At 46.5% G+C, this 17,194-nt stretch overlaps 1 protein-coding gene across 3 annotated transcripts; it reads right to left on the bottom strand.

The window, feature by feature from the left end:
• Nucleotides 1-5,814: 5,814 nt before the first annotated feature.
• ogg1 (8-oxoguanine DNA glycosylase) lies at nt 5,815-16,641 on the bottom strand. 3 transcript variants are annotated; one of them, XM_042339604.1, is made up of 8 exons: nt 16,609-16,630; nt 15,402-15,530; nt 14,591-15,180; nt 12,776-12,955; nt 12,000-12,178; nt 9,662-9,809; nt 8,524-8,573; nt 6,272-6,402 (listed from the first exon to the last, which is right to left on the bottom strand). In XM_042339604.1, exons 1-8 carry the CDS (start codon nt 16,623-16,625, stop codon nt 6,322-6,324), a joined length of 1,374 nt encoding a protein of 457 aa, XP_042195538.1. In that variant the 5' UTR covers nt 16,626-16,630; the 3' UTR covers nt 6,272-6,321. The 3 variants fall into 3 exon arrangements, with proteins under 3 accessions (XP_042195539.1, XP_042195537.1, XP_042195538.1); XM_042339605.1 differs by lacking the exon at nt 8,524-8,573 and having other exon boundaries at nt 5,815-6,402; nt 16,464-16,641; XM_042339603.1 differs by lacking the exon at nt 8,524-8,573 and having other exon boundaries at nt 5,815-6,402.
• Nucleotides 16,642-17,194: the final 553 nt, after the last annotated feature.

Here is a 17,194-nt window from a genome sequence, read left to right as displayed (position 1 = left end):
AAAAAGGAAATAAATTAAGCCGCTTCAGCCCAAGTTAATCTAGTAGAAGCAAGCTCAGAGTATGGATGTCCTAAATTTGGGTGAAAGAGTGGTCTAGCACCTGCTGGTGCTCACCTGGGCTGTGAAGTTGTCAGCCTTCTGAGGAGAGTCATTCTTGCTGTCCTGACATGTAGCCCCGACAAATGTCTTTCACTGAAACGTTCTTGACATTGAATCCTAGGCTATCGCCAGACAGACCTTCTGCCAAAGTGTTGTGGTGAATCTCTACTGATTTTACTTCAGTCGAGGGATTGATGGGGGAGAGTTCACCACAATATCAGCCTTCAGAGTCCTAGTTTCAACTCTACAACAACAAAATTACATGTTTTGTTACTCTACCCACTCTCTACCCACAAACATTGTTCCAATTCTGGGGAGCAAGACAATCCATTAGCATTAATTAGAGGGAGAGAGAGGTCAAATGGGGTAAATGTGAATCTGAACCCACTTCCAATCTTGTAGTAATTCTGCAGGGGAAAACGGCGTTTTTTTTCTGGAGAGCGAGATGGGGAACGATGGCAACCAGAACTTAGAGTAGAGCTACACCCCTGGAATTCCCATCTTTCTGGACTGTTTTCCTGCCTTTGAACCAAGGCTTTGATCTGCTAATGACAGCGGATCGTCAGAGGATTTGAAAGTTGCACCACATACAAAGAAAGTTTCATCGCATTTGCAACTCACACCTCAACAGCAAGTCTCCGGCTTTTAACTAACAAGACTCACAAACTGCGGAGTGTAGTGCCTGGAACATATTTTGGCTCAGAATACTTGAGAATTTGGGCTGAACCATTCCCACTGCTTTATTAGAGTAATAGCAGATCTTAATCTGCCACCTGTTGCTGTCCCTCCCATCCATTAATTCCCAAGTATTTATTCATTTCCCCTTTTAAACATTCCAATTGATTACATCCTACTTCACAGTGTATTCTGTGCAGAGTTAAATACGATTTGACGTCTTTCATATCAGGAGCTCTCTGGCCTTAACATTGATTTTAACCATTTTAGACCTTAAACACAGCTCTTATCTTCTCTCAGCCTCTCCCCCTCTCGTATAACCATTCACACATACTCTGGGTCTCAGACCCAGTTTTTCTTTCTATAATCTTCCACTATTGCCTTCTTTTGTCTTAATAATAATAATAATCCTTGCACTTGACATAGCTTATCACGTCTTTGAGAAGTCTCAAAGCGCTTCAAAGAATATACGGTAAAATACACCATCAACACCTCTGATCTCATCATCTACTGTCCTCCACCTAATTGTTCCTTTGTCTTTCTTTCCAAAGTACACAGTTACTACATTTTATAGTAATTCCTGTGACGTTCTCTGAGATGCCCTTCTGACATGAAGCATTTTAGATGGAGCAGAATTGTGGAAAATTCTTGAATTCTGTCTTAGTTTGGAAGCGGGTACTTTTTAAGACTGAATTTAAGAATTTTCCACAATTCTATGCAATCTTAAATTTTAAGGCAAAGTGATCTTACTAAGACCAGGTGGAATTTTGGGCCTAATGTCTGTACTAGTGACGTCTATCTGGTCAGGCTACACAAAGGTTTGTATATGATTCCTCATCACTAAATGATGACTGAATCATCAGATTATATTTAAATTCCCACATTTTTCAAATATGAATGCCGTGCGCCCAATTAATTTTCTAATTTCTCCCCATTGGCACACTTTTCTTTGCCCCCAATCACTTTCCGGGAGTAATAATCCCTCTNAAAAAAAGTCACTCAACCCACGACTGTTTAAGGGACAATGCTGCGCACAATTGGCTGCTGCATTTCATCCACAAAATACTTTAGAATATATTCTGTGAAGCACTTTGAAACACCTCAATAACACGGTAATCGTGGAGTCCTGTAGCTCAGTGATTAGAGCACTCGCTTTGCAAGCGAGAGACCTGAGTTCAATTCCAGGCAGAGGGCGAAACCTTGGGCAAGTTTCCTTACTCCACACGCCAAATAGCAATCCCTCCAAAACCAAAAACAATAATAAAATTGGTCATTTTCAATCTACGACTGTTTGTGGGACATTGCTGTGCGCAATTGGCTGCCGCGTTCGCCCACAAATATACAGTCAATTCACTTTACAGTGTGTTCTGTGAAGCGCTTTGGGACGTCCTCCCGACGTGAAAAGCGCTATATCAAATGCAAGGATTATTATTATTATTATAATGCACTATATCAAATCAAGGATTATTATTGTTGTTCACATTGGCAGTGTGTTTGCCTGCAAAGGTCGTCACAGATGAACCTGACCTCTCCTCATCTGGCTGCCACATAGGTGCACAATTATTAGACGGTACAGTAGAGGGGCCAAATCAGAAACCCTGGTCGTTTCCCTGCTGCTCTATCGGGGACAGTCAGGGCTGCCCTCCCCACAAATGGTTTATGAACAGCCCACAAGGAAACTGTGTGTTAGATATTTAATTAGGTGCCCACAGAGTCAGACTGACTGGTTGCAAATATCCAAGGCCCAAAATTTTACCTGGTCTGAATCTATAAAATTATGTTGTCATAAAAATTTAAGGCAGGAAAAATTGTGGAAAAATCTTAACTTCGGTCTTTATTTGAAAGTCGGTTCTTTTAAAGAACTGCAGGAAGTCAGCTTCCAAATTAAGGCCGCGTAAGAGAATTTTCCACAATTTTCTCCCTTAAATTTTAAGGTAGGATAGGCTCACAGGCTATGACCTGGTGAAATTGCACACCAGGGTGATTAATTGGGTGAGGATGATCCAAATTTAGTCGCTCTCAACTCCTGAGCTCCATCACCATCATGTCTGGTGCCCGTGTTCGTTCCCCCACTGTGTGATTGCATACAACATACACGTCTATGTCTGCATTAGATGAGATACATGGAGATAACTATATTGATGGTGAATGGGAGGAGCAGCAAGCCGGCTATTTGGTTATTGTATTGGATGCTCAGTGATAGCCACAACAGAGACAACCTTAGCCAGAGCCCAGGTACAAACCAGGCTCCTGCCGTAAAGTTCCTTTGCCAATGTAAAGTTTTAATTAAGTAACTTTAAAACCCCATTTGTTTTGAAAGCCTCCTGTGTTTGCCTATAGGATAAAACATTATTATTATCACAAAGAAGAACTAGCATTTTATACAACTTCAGTTTCACGGGGAATTGCTGTTAAGTGTAGCGACTTTTTTTTTAACAGAGCACCCACGTCGTGCACAGCAAGATGTCACAACAGTTTGGAGGTGATTAATTAATGTATTCAAAGATTTGTAGGCCAGAAAAATCTCTTCTCTTTTTCCAGTAATATTGCAGGATCTTAAACGTTCACCTGAACATGCAGACAGGACTTTGGTTTAACATCTCATCCGAACGATGTTGCCTCCAACAATGCAGGGCTGCCCCTCCAGTACTGCACTGTTGTGGCCCAATGTGGGGTTTGAACCCACAAAGCCTGACTCAGGACACAGATCGCTAATGACTGAAACCAGGCTGATATACATTCTATTAAATGTGTCTATCATGTGATCTATAAAATGTGATCTATAAAAAAATCTATTAAAGTTAATAGATTTATTAAAACTAAACCTGAAACTTAATCCAATTGTCTTCACTTTATTCAGCAAGTCAATAACTCTGAGCAGGTTGTTCTGTGAGCAGCAAATGAGGCCTCTGTGGGGAGGCTGGAATAATTGGGCCAGTGTTTGGACTGTTGCTGTGGTAACTATTCGTTGACATTTGATTCCATGCTTGAAAATCCTTGTTTAAACTAACGATCTCATAACTGTGAGTAAACAGAGTGAGCCCCTGCTATAACTACACACACTGAGTTGGCCTCAGTTGTCTGCACTGTAGCTGGACAAACTTCAACCCCCTCACCCACCCCTTGTGCCGAAACGGAGCTCTCACTCCTTCTGTTTCTGCTGAATGCGAGTCACTGCCTGATGCTGCTTTATCCTACAAGTCTAGCCATATATTGACTGAGTGTGCAAACGGCTTGTCAAGTTGATGGTTTGGCCTTTTGTCTGTTCAGCAGCAAGCATGCAGATCCCACGACCAGAATCTCTGGGGTCTAATTCAAGGCATTTCTTAAATTTTCTACAACATTGATGCCTATTAGTGAACAATTTACATTTATGTAGCACCTTTCATATTGGGAGGATGTCTCAAAGCACTTGACGTGTCTAAGCTGGGGAAAGGTGCTTGGAAAGATGACCGAAAGCACAATTGAGCTGGAAGGATTTGAACGCAAGGATTTTTTGGGGGTCAGTCAGGTGTCTGACACAAGCGGAAACCCATCCCCATGCTTAAGAGTATCTAAACCAAGCTGAGATTTCCATGCATCCCACCTACACATGGAAATCCCAGAGATGGATTGTTGGAATGGAATGCACACTCTTTCCCTGGAGGGACACATCCTACTTACCTAATTCTGGATAGTATTAGGCGCAGGTTGGCAAGAGCCAAGGCTTGAGGGACCCCAGAGTGTACATTGGGGTAACTGTTTGGAGTCTAACCAGCTAAAACTGCATAGCTTACTATTGATATTGCTGTCTGGCAAGCTTTTCCGCTGCTTGTCCAGCTAGGCCCACCCTACCCATTACAGCTTTGGCTTGCAGGATTAACAGGAGCTAAGTGGGATGACTCCCTGTCCTTGTTCAGCTCCAAGGAGATCCCAATTACCTCCATCCCAAAGAGAATAGTCATTAGTTGATTGTTCGACGTCCAACAAGTGCGGGTTTAAGCCCTGACTAGGTGACTAGGTGGATGGTAGGTACAAGGAACTCCCTGTGAACTTCACGGTGGGCAACGCGTCTCATCATGAAATGTGTGATAGCATTGCCACTGTCTTCCTGTCTGCAGTTCTGCCATATATTCCTTCCCATTGAGCGATGGTTCCACCAATTGGAGGTGCGGAGTTTAAGCAGCAGCTGCTTGTCTCTCTGCAGACCAATCAAGGTGAATTCCAGGTGGAATATGTGAGCACCACACCACACACAGCCCGGCACACCAGCATAACACACATTCCACATACACACAACCCTACACAATATGTGCATGAGCACACACACCACTCACGAGTACCCACACATATGTGCACACACACCAGCACAGGATTCCTTGATAGTGATCAGACATGAGAATTCTATTGATTTTCCTTCCCGTCAAACCAGGGGACTCTGATCCCCGATTGTAACTCAATACATTTGACCTTGTATCCTTCTCGTCTGCACCAGCACTTGTCTGCACCAGGAATGAGCCACTGTCTTGCCCATCAGCACAGCTTGACATGACATCTGATGGGCAAGGCAGTGGCTCAGTCTTTGATTGTGTAAATGTGGAGACTGAGGGGCTGCATGTGTATTTGGAAGCGAGAGCAGCAAAGGATTCTCAGTATCGATAATGTGCATTAACACATCACCTTTCACATAAATGTCCCAAAGTGTTTTACTAATAGAACTGATTAGAAAGCAAAGTAGATATTGTGACAGAGAGAATGAAGGCGTGTAACTTTAGTCACAGAATGCTGCTTGCACTTTCCTTGCTTTACATTCATTCAGATGAACTTCAGAAGTTTACTAAAAGGTGCAGACAAGGGCACATCCCAACCATTAACACCGCACCACGAGATCCCTCAGCACTGTGCTGAACCAAATAAATAATAATATTCCTTGCATTTGGTATAGTGCCTTTCACACGGGATGATGTCCCAAAGCGCTGCACAGAATTTACTGTTGTGTGTATATGTAGGCAAACGCAGTAGCCTATTTTCACACAGCAATGTCCCACAAACAGCCAAGGAGTGAGTGACCGATTTTATTTGGGAGATTTTTGACCAGGACACCAGGAGAAACTTTCTTCTCTTTTCAAATAGTATTATGGGATCTTTAACATATACCTGCACCAGCAGACACAATCTTGGTTTTAACATCTCATCCAAAGGATGCAGTAATACAGCACACTAACCACTGAAATGGAGTGTCAGCTTAGACCATGTCCCGACGTTGGGCTTGAACCCACAACCTTCTGACTCAAAGAAGAAAGTACCACCACTGCGCCAGGCAGTGTGTATAATCCCTAATCTCAGTTCATGTGAAGTATTCAAGTGGTTGAGTTAGTAATACCCCACTGCTACAATTCACCTGCAAAATTCCCAGTCATAACACTTTACAGTATACTCTGTGAGGTGCTATGAGACGTCCTCCTGGCGTGAAAGGCACTGAATCAAACGTAAGCATTCTGGTTTTATTGTTACTCTAATGCTCTGCATCCCTCAGCAGCCAGAAGGCTGCCTGTTTGAGGTCCAGTGTTAACTCCTCTTTGTCTTGGACTGTGGCCCTTGTTCGGACTTGTGTTCCTGAAACTTCTTCAGATCTGAGCAAAACAGGACCTGAAACAAGAGTGCAGCAAGCATGAGCTTGTATCAGGCGAGAGACTTTACGTAGCTGTAGGAAGCGTCTCATGTTAATTTTGAACACTTGCATCACTCACACCACAGATTTGCCAGAGGGGACAGGCTGGAAACAGAGCCTCTCTTCTCTGGGCCTTAGAGACTGTTGTTTACCTTAATCAGGATCTAACTAGACTATCTGATATTCAGGCCACCTCCCCCAGCTGTGACCTTATCATCAGTCGCTCAGAAAACAACTGACCAAAAGGTTCCGCACGAGTGCAAAGTGTTAGATGAACCCTCTCTCTCTCTCTCTCTCTCTCTTGATTTTTAAATGCAAATAGTGCAGCTATATTGAGGGCAGTGCTCTGTATCGTACCTCTCCATAATCGTCACTGTAACCTAAACCTAATCTATTTTTCGCCCACAAAATACTCAGTTTACAATACCCACTTTACAGTAAATTCTGTGAAACGCTTTGAAACATCTCAACGATGTGACAAGGCACTATACCAAAGGATTATTATAAAGCAGTGTTAGCCGGTGGCCAGCGGAGTACTACTATATGTGGTTGCGATAAGTAGTTGCTAGACTGGTGTCGACTTGTCTGTTTATGGGCATAAACATCTACAGTTACACACCTGACTCGATCAGAGACGCACATCTGTTTTTGCCGCAAACATATGCAATCTCCACCATAATGTTTTTCTCCCCATTCCCACCATTCGGTCGTCAATGCGCCCCTGTCTTCTGGAACCTTCCTCCAAAGTCTTGGTCTTCCTTCCTTTCGAATTCAAGATCCTCATCCTCACCTACAAGGCCATTCACGGCCTTGCTCCCTCCTACCTCTCTGACCTACTATCCCCCTACTTACCTGCCCGTACCCTCCGTTCCTCTGGCTCCGGTCTGCTCCACGTCCCCCGCCCCAACCGCCCTACCATCGGTGGCCGGGCCTTCAGCCTCTCAGCCCCTAGGCTCTGGAACTCCATCCCCCAGTGCCTTCGCCTTGCTTCCTCCCTTTCCTCCTTCAAGGCCGGTCTCAAGACCTTTCTCTTCAACAGGGCCTTCACCGCCCCTCTTGACTCTCTACCCCCTCCTCGCTCCTTCCCTTCCCTCCCCTCACCCTGACCATATCCCCCCCTGCTCGGGTCCCGTCCCAACTGTCCAGCGCCTTGGGACGTCCTCCCGACGTGAAAGGCGCTCTATAAATGCAATCTTGTTGTTGTTTCTCTCCCTCGAAAATATCTTTCTTCAACTGGACTTGAAACTGTTTCCCAGGATTGACCTTGCTGTGGCAGTCGGGTGTCTGACAAATGCATTAACCCATCGCAATGTTTAAGAGTCTCCAGACCAGACAGAGTTCTACACTTGCTACCTACACAACAAAATTCCCATATTTGGAATGGAATGCACACTCTCTACCAGGAGGGGCATATCCCACTCACCAACTTCCGGAGAGTATTAGGCACAGGTTGGCTAGAGACAAGGTTTGGGGACCCCAGTTGGGATTAACTGCTATTTTAACCAGCTAAAGGAATTACTGTAAACTGTCTGTTTGGGTAGTTTGTGCGTAAATTTACACACACGATGAAGTGAATGATAAATTTGATCTGGGGGCATTGTTGACCAAGACACCAAGAGAAACTCCTTTTTCTTTACTAGTAGTGCCATGGGATCTTTAACGTTCATCTGAACAGACAGATGGGACCTCGGTTTACACTGGAGCATTAGGTCAAAGTGATGTTCCAGTATGAGCCCACAGCCTTCTGACTCAGAGGCAAGAATGTTACTAACCGAGCCAGGCTGACACCTGACAAGTTGTATGCAAGTCCTATTTAAAACGCGTCAGGTGTCAAATACATAGTCACTACATTTCACAGTAAATCCTGTAAGTGCTTTGAGACATGCTCCCGACATGATAAAGTGCTGTATCAAGTGCAAGCATTATTATTGTTATTATTATTAAGGTTTATTAAATGAATGCAGGCTGTTGCCTCAGCGTGAATCGTGAAAAAACATTGGAATTTCAATCCCTGAATCACACAGTGTGTGACCACTCTTAGGAATATTCTATGATTGAGTATCACTAAGAAGCTATCCCCTGCACACAGGATTACTCACAGCTTGTGTCCAGCCAGCAAAAGGACCCCACAGGCTGCGAAAAAAGTCTCCTGAATAAAAGACAGAAAGTCACTAGTTTAGTCATTTTAACCAGTATGCTGTAGGCGTTTTGTCAAACACAGGTCTATTATTATAATCTAATATCTGCTTTCCAGTTTGTATGAGTAACATAACCGAGTAACATGCTCTGTGATGCACAGCAGCTGTCTGCTCACACCCTCTGATCTGGAAATAAGCCATGTTTATGTGATAGAGTGTTTTAGTTTTGACAAATTGCACCGACTTAGTTTAGCAGATGTGAAAGTGCTTTTTTTTACAGGGGTGAGTGGCAAGGAAGCTGGAGCACCATGCCAGAAAAGACCATGGGGTTCAGCTATGGTTTCAGTTGAAACAACATTAAAATGAGTCAGTCACAATGCATCGTTTGAGGATTATCACCACATGAGAAAAAGTCAAGGTTCAGTGTGGAATGTGGAAGGCTTTAACTACAAATAGCTGTGAATTCTCCTTGTGTCCTTGGGACTAACCTCCTTGGGGGGAAGGTAAGTGGGGTCTTGTAGCTGAACTGGCTCCAAGGTGACATGTTTGACATCGAGCCAGCTCTCTGTGGTGATCTCTAATTCGTTCCTGAACCAGGCAAATCCAGTATTCCAGGGCACTGCTGATGACAGCACAGCTAACCTGACTCATCAGGAGCACTTGGAAGCACAGACCAGTCACTGGTAGCAGAGACACTTCGCACTCAGCTCATGTCAACCAAAGCCCTAACAGATACGGTGGATTTGGTTGGACAAACATCATGAAAGCTTGCCAGATAGTTCCTATAAGCAGAGATAACACAGAGGGTGGTGGGTATGTGGAACCCGCTTACACAAACTATTGATGAAGATTCCATAATTATTGTAAAAGGGAATCAGAGAGATTCTTGAAGAAGACATTAAAGGGTGTGGAGGAGAGTGGGACAAAACGAGGTGGCTTACATGGAGAAAAACACGAATTGGCTGAACAGCCTATTTCTGTAATGATCCAGTGCTGTTCATGTCAAGAGGATATCTCAAAATGCTTTGCAGGATATACTGTAAAGAGGAGCGACCATACGTTTCTGTAAGCAAACTCCTAAATGCAGTTACTGTCTTACCGATATCACGATACACTTTATTAGTCAAACTCTTCTGAGTGCCTCCAAAGTTCTTGGCATAGTCGCGTTTGGCAATTTGCCAGATGTGCGTGTCCACGGGAACGGCCTCTGGTTTGTCCAGGGACATCAAGCAGACACAGTCAGCTACCTGCCAGCATACACATACACAGGACAATTGTTTAGCCAACCGCCTTCACACACACGATAATACGAGAGACAGCCCAAAAGTAATGCCCCTCTTCAATTTTCTCAAAATTCTTTAGTTGTTAACTTACAAACTTAACATAAACACAAAAGAAGCTTTTTTAAATACACCAGTGCAGTTATTTTTCCACAAAGTCTATCACGATCCACACACTTGCCCAATGTGGAACCAGTGCCAGTTTGACGTTACGGTAAAATAATGAACAAATGGCCTTTCTGGTTTCCTTGTGAACATTGGGGGGAACCCACCGAGCACAAACTTGGGAATAACCAAGGTTACCAGTAACCACAACAACAACATGAATTTATCTAGCGCCCTCCACACCAGGCGGCGGCCCAGATCACAATAACCATCTCTATGGCATAATGACAGATACCGAGGCTCTCACTCAATTTGCCCTGAGTGATGTGTCGATCTTCACATTATAGAATCATAGAATTATACAAGAACAACAAAATTACATTTTGCCCGAGCATGGGGGAGGGATGGTGTAGGGGTGAGGGAAGGCGGAGAGGTGGGAGGGAGACCAAAGGCACGGTCAAAGGGTCTTGAGACCGGCCTTGAAGGAGGCAAGGGAGGAAGCGAGGCGAAGGGACCGTGGGATGGAGTTCCAGAGTGTGGGGGTAGAGAGGCTGAAAGCCGGCCACCGATGGTAGGACGGGTCGAGAGGGAGACATGGAGCAGACCGGAGCCCAATGAACGGAGGGAGTGGGCAGGTTGGTAGGGAATCAGAAGGTCAGATAGGTAGGAGCACAGAATACAGCACAGAAGGAGGCCATTCGGCCCATCGTGTCTGTGCCGGCTCTTTGAAAAGAGCTTCCCAAATCAATCCCACTCCCCCGCGCTCTCCCCATAGCCCTGCAAACCTGTCCTCCCCAAATAATTATCTTTATGGATTAGTTCATCAACTTCCTGTGTATTCTCTTCATTAACAGCTGTTGCCAGCCACCCACTGTGAGATCTATCTTGGTTCAGTTTCTCCACTTTTCACACGACTTGCCCAGGGTTTTACAGTACCCGCATCAACACATAACTGTTCCATACACTTTTATCATGCAATGGTGAATCTCAATCGGCAAAATCCCCTCAGATGTGAGAAATTCGATTACTGCTCTCTGCTTAACACGTGTATTAATGCTAGGCACCATTTTAGACTGCTGTAATGTGCTCCAACTAGATAGAAGTAAACAAAACTTTCACAGCAGGACGGGATATACACAAGCATCTTGTGCATGTTTTTCATTACTGTACTACCTGCCTTTCTTCAAAATATAAATAGGAGGCATTATGTTTGGGGTATCCCACATAATAATATTCCTTGTATTTGATATAGTGCCTTATCACGTCATTGAGGCGTCTCAAGGCATTTCACAGAATATATTGTAAAGCAGATTGACTGTGTATTTTGTGGGCGGAACCCAGCAGCCAACTGTGCACAGCAATGTCCTACAAACAGTCGTGGATTCAGTGTTCAATTTTTTGAGGGAGGGATTATTACTAAAATGATCCACCAATCGACTAACAACCAAGCTCCTACTTACTGCTAGGTAAACAAAGGATGTGGATTAAGAGAACTTGCCCAAGGTTTCGCCCCACCCAGGGATCGAATCCGGGTCCTCATGTTTGCAAGGTGAGTGCTCTAATCACTACACTACAGTCTCCATTAAGCCACTGACGCATAGTGCTTACTATTACTGAAAGTGTGGGAATTTAAGATCATTTTATTTTAGAACAAATGAAACACAATAAATAAATGAATAATCCTTGTATTTGACATAATAATAATCCTTGCATTTGATATAGCGCCTTATCACATCTTTGAGACGTCTTAAAGCGCTTCACACGATATGAGTTGACTAAATTTTGTGAAGATAACGTCTTTCATGTTAGGAGGATGTCTCAAAGCACTTCACAGGATTTACAGTAAAGTACAGTGGCTGCATTTTATCTTTACAGTCGCCACACTCGCACACAACTACCCAAAAGGAGCTTTGAGACATTCCAACGTAAGATGCTACAAAAATGCAACTTTGATTTAAACTTTCCAAAACCGATCCTCACTCTGTTCTTTGTTCCCACATTGACAAGCAGATGCTGCACAGCTGGTTACAGGTAAACTGAGGTGTGACTCACCTTTGCGCCCACGCCAGGTAAGGTGCACAATGCCCGCTTCGCCTCCTCGTAGGGAACTGTACGCAGCGACTGCAGCCAGCCTGAGCCGTGCTGTTCCACAATCAGCCGCGCACTCTGACTGATGAACTCTGCTCTGTACCCAAACCCCAGGTCTCGCAACCGCTCAACAACATCCGTTCCTGTAACAGAGAGCACAGCAAACTTTACGCACTGCCCCCAACCCAAACCAGCCCCCAATACTGCTCCAACCCCACCTCGACATCTCTCATTACAGCCTCACCGAGCAGTGGAAATACACTGCTTATTTTATCATAATTTTGAGCTCCTGATGTGGCATAAACTGCTAAACACAGGCAAGTCCCACCCTTATGTCAAGACGCTGTCAATATCTCACATTCATTTGTGCATTTATACATATGCCTAACTCACCACCTCCCAATACCTCGTTTCTGAGCCGTTTAATCAGAGTGATTAGTGCTCAGGGGTTTATTGTATATAACACTCTCCTCAATTGGCAAGTGCCTATAAAATTCATGGAATAATGTAAACACCGCTCTCAATAGATGAGAGTTGAATATATTCTATAAAATATAATGTATAAAATACCCTCTTTAACACATAAACATCGTAGAATCTATAGGATAATATATACCATCCTTAACATATGTACCATGTTCCCATTTCACCACCTTCAAAGCACTGGAATCACTTAAGAGCTCAGTCTTAAACCACTGTCTCTGCTTGCACTGGGCTGGCACCTGACTTCCATTGCCTACCTGCCAGCGATGCCAGTGTTGGGAAGGAGTAGTAGGTGACGGAGTCCAGCTGGCACAATCGCTCCCCGTAAACCTGACACAAGCGCTCGATCATGGCCGTAATGCGAGAGATCTGATTGTTCGTGGTGCAGATGAATGAGAAGAGGCACTCGGTGGGCTCCTGGCGCAGGACTCGCACCCCTGGTACAATAACAACAACTTACATTTATATAGTGACCCTCACACAGCGTAGCGTCTCAGAGCCGAGGCAAGCTAGGGTCATCATAAGCACCGTCCAAGAGGAATGTCTTCAGGCATGATCTGAAGATCATAAAATCATAGAATCGTACTGCACAAAAAGAGGCCATTCGGCCCATCAAGTTTGTGCCGACTCTTTGAATAGAGCAATTAATGTCAATCCCACTCCCAGCCCTTTCCCCATAACCCTGCAAACCCGTCCTCCTCAAATACCCATCCGCCGCGTTTTTAAAAGTCGTTATCAATCGGCCTCCATCACCCTTTCAGGCAATGAGTTCCAGATTCGAACAACTCGCTCCGTGAAAAAATTTCTTCTCACCTCCACTCTGCTTCTTTTAGAGACTATTTTAAATCTGTGACCTCAAGTCACCGACACATCCACCAGTGGAAACAGTTTTTCCCTTTCTAACCTATCAAATCCCCTCATGGTTTTGAAGACCTCTATTAGGTCTCCTCGTAACCTTCTCTGCTCCAATGAGAATAATCCTCTCCTCCCTATCCTTTCCTCATAATCAAGGTCCCTCATTCCGGGTACCATCCTCGTAAATCTCCTCTGCGCCCTTTCCAATGCCTTAACATCCCTCCTATAGTGTGGTGCCCAGAACTGGGCGCAGTATTCTAACTGAGGCCTAACCAGTGTTTTATATCGGTTAATCATAACCTCCTGACTCTTGCACACTATGCCCCTATTTATAAAGCCTAGTATCCCATATGGCCTTTTTACAGCCTTATCTACCTGTCCTGCCACCTTCAAGGATTCATTTACCTGCAACCCCAGGTCTCTCTGTTCTTTCACCCCCTTAAGATTGTATTACCAGCCTGTATTGCTCCCCTTATTCTTTCTACCAAAATGCATTATTTCGCATTTCTCCACATTGAAATTCATCTGCCATGTGTCTGCCCATTTTACCATTCAAGATGGGGAAGGGGCGAGGTGGAGGGTTGGGGGAGTGTTCCAGAGTTTAGGGATGTAGTGGCTGAAAGCGCGGCCACAGATGGTGGAGCATTGTTATGATGGTGGTCAGCATCCATAAACTCATCCTATAACAAGGCTGCGATAGCCAGGTTCACTGTATATAAACACAGCTGACTGGCTCACTTTCTGACTGTTATAACCAAATTAGAGCATTATATGAGCACCAATATGTTAATCTGTAAATACACTGTCCCTACACTTCACAGTACATCCTGTGAAACGCTTTGACATGTCCTCCTGATGTGAAAGGCACTATATCAAACAAACGCATTGTGCTTCATTGTTATACGGCAACATGTTATAACGCTCCTATATTTACACACCTCACAACTATCAACTCTTAACCTTCTCAGTTGCTGATCACAAAAGGCGTGTGTCACATGTCTGAAATGTGCTGTGGACCACATTGTGCCGCAGCTTGTGATTCAGCCTATTGTGAGAGTGGGATGCACAGCTTTTATGAGCTCCGTCCCTCATCCTGATCGCTCTGCCCCCTCGCCCGTCAACCCACCCCCTTAGCCCCGTCGGTCTGCCCTGCACCTGCAGTAAATAATCCTCCTTCCAATTCTGTGCTACAGACCCAGCTCCCGGCAGGTACTGACCAGGGAAACCTGGTGCCACCCGCTGGAAGTTCTTGTCGGCTCGGCTCCAGTGTGAGTACAGGTCAGCCAGTGACACGGACAGCTGGAAATAGTCAGTGAGAATATCCTGCTCCCGGGAACCTCCAGTGTCAGGTTCCTGCTTTACAGGACTGAGTGGTGTTCCGTGGTGTCCCGGCTCCAGCTTCACTGCACACAGTATCCTGGAGTTTGCCCACATACCAGCTGCAGCTTCTATTTCCCTTTTTATTTCCTTTTTCATTTTCCTGCCCACCCGGTTTGTAGAAGGTGCTTTTCTTCTTTTCTTCCTAACGGCGGTGGGGCTGCGGTTGCCCGCTGTGGGGCTGCCGTTGCCCGCTGTGGGGCTGCTGTTGTCCGCTGTGGGGCTGCTGTTGTCCGCTGTGGGGCTGCCGTTGCCATCTGTGGGGCTGCCGTTGCCATCTGTGGGGCTGCCGTTGCCCGCTGTGGGGCTGCCGTTGCTCGGATTGTCCCTGTGGTATGTCCGGTACCAGATCCTGTCATTCACCTGGGTCAGGGTCCACACCCGCCCAGCTAACACACCCGTCCAGTGCCCGCAGCTCCTTTCCTGCCACCTGCAACATCACAGCGTGTCACAGAGCGCAGAGTGTGTAAGCCTTCTCCCACACAACCCCTCTGCCCTGCCCACCAAGTGCCCCTCCCTCCACTGCGCCACCAGAGCCCCTCCCCCACATTGCCCCACCAAGAGCCCCTCCCCCACACTGCCCACTCAGAATCTCGCCCACACCCAGAGCCCCTCCCCCACACTGCCCCACACAGACAAACCCAGACTAACCGGAAGGACTGAGCACCAGATAGCACAATGTCCAGGCTCAGCTCGGATTGTGGGCAGGGGATGGAGTGCCAGTCGGCAGAGGCCACTGACAGTGTGAGGTGCCTCTGCCCCGCATCACCTTCCATCGTCCTGCACAGAGAAAGAAGCAAATAAGTGCGATAACGTACTCCGGGACAGGCAGATTGTCAATGTCACATCCAGCCCAGGTACAGGTAACAAACCAACACAAACTGGAATTTACCAAAGTATGTTCCAAGGAAGTAAAATTCCTTGAAACGTTGGTGGTTTTCAAGACTGGTTTTCGCTCAGCAGATAGTTTTGTTGCTGATAAATGGGCAGATAGGACAAGACCTCAGGCCTTCAAATAAATATAATTTAATCTCAATAAATAAAAGGCCTCAATAGGTGTCAGTTGGGCTCAGTTGGTAATGCTCTGATTCCTGAGTCAGAAGGTTGTGGGTTCAAGCCCCAGGTCTGTAACCCCACACACCGGGTACTGACAGGGCAGTTGTTGGGAGGGAGACTGTCAGAGATAACATCTGTGAGAGGAGACATTATAATGAGCTGTTCAGACGGATGTTAAAGATCCCAAGAACAGAGAGTTCAGGTGTGAACTGCTGATCATAAACCACATACACCGGACCTTCAGCAGCCCCCACCCCACCCCACCCCCACCACCCCACCCCCAACCACCCCCACCCCACCCACCCCACAACCCCACCCCCAACCACCCCCACCCCACCCCACCCCCACCCACCCCACAACCCCACCCCCAACCACCCCCACCCCCACCCCACCCCCAACCCCCACCCCCAACCCCACCCCCAACCCCACCCCCAAACCCCCACCCCACCCCCCAACCCCACCCCACCCACCCCACCCCCCAACCCCACCCCCAACCCCACCCCCCAACCCCACCCCCACAACACCACCCCCAACCACCCCCCCCCCACCCTCACCCCCAACCCCCAACCCCACCCCCCACCCACCCCCACTTTCACCCCCACCCCACCCTCACCCCCCAAACCCATCCTCACCCCCCTCCCCCCCCCCGCCCCTTACCCCCAGTGAGTGTGTGTCTCTGTGTCCCTCTCTCTCTGGTTTTTCTCTCACAAATTCTCCCACTATTGTATTGTAGCCATTGGCCGAGAGAACCTCTCAGTGTTGACCTCCGGCCCCGCGCGCGGTGTGTGGACCGAGTGAATACCTTCCCGGAGTTGCCATTTGTGTGTGTGTGTGTGTGAAGGCACTGAGTGTGTGTGTGTGAGGGCACTGTGTGTGTGTGTGTGAGGGCAGATCTGTGTGTGTGTGTGTGTGTGTGAGGGCAGATCTGTGTGTGTGTGTGTGTGTGTGTGTGAGGGCAGATCTGTGTGTGTGTGTGTGTGAGGGCAGATCTGTGTGTGTGTGTGTGTGAGGGCACTGTGTGTGTGTGTGTGTGAGGGCAGGTGTGTGTGTGTGTGTGAGGGCAGATCTGTGTGTGTGTGTGTGTGTGTGTGTGAGGGCAGATCTGTGTGTGTGTGTGTGTGTGTGTGTGTGAGGCAGATCTGTGTGTGTGTGTGAGGGCAGATCTGTGTGTGTGTGTGTGTGTGAGGGCGTGTGTGTGTGTGTGAGGGCGTGTGTGTGTGTGTGTGTGAGGGCAGATCTGTGTGTGTGTGTGTGTGAGTGCTGTGTGTGTGTGTGTGTGTGAGCACTGTGTGTGTGTGTGTGTGAGCGCTGTGTGTGTGTGTGTGTGAGCGCACTGTGTGTGTGTGTGTGTGTGTGTGAGGGCACTGTGTGTGTGTGTGTGTGTGAGG

Source organism: Callorhinchus milii, unplaced genomic scaffold, assembly GCF_018977255.1.
Source record: "Callorhinchus milii isolate IMCB2004 unplaced genomic scaffold, IMCB_Cmil_1.0 Scaffold12, whole genome shotgun sequence".
Taxonomy (NCBI): domain Eukaryota; kingdom Metazoa; phylum Chordata; class Chondrichthyes; order Chimaeriformes; family Callorhinchidae; genus Callorhinchus; species Callorhinchus milii.
The sequence above is the reverse complement of the archived record's forward strand: the minus strand, read 5'-3'. Positions and strand labels throughout refer to the sequence as shown.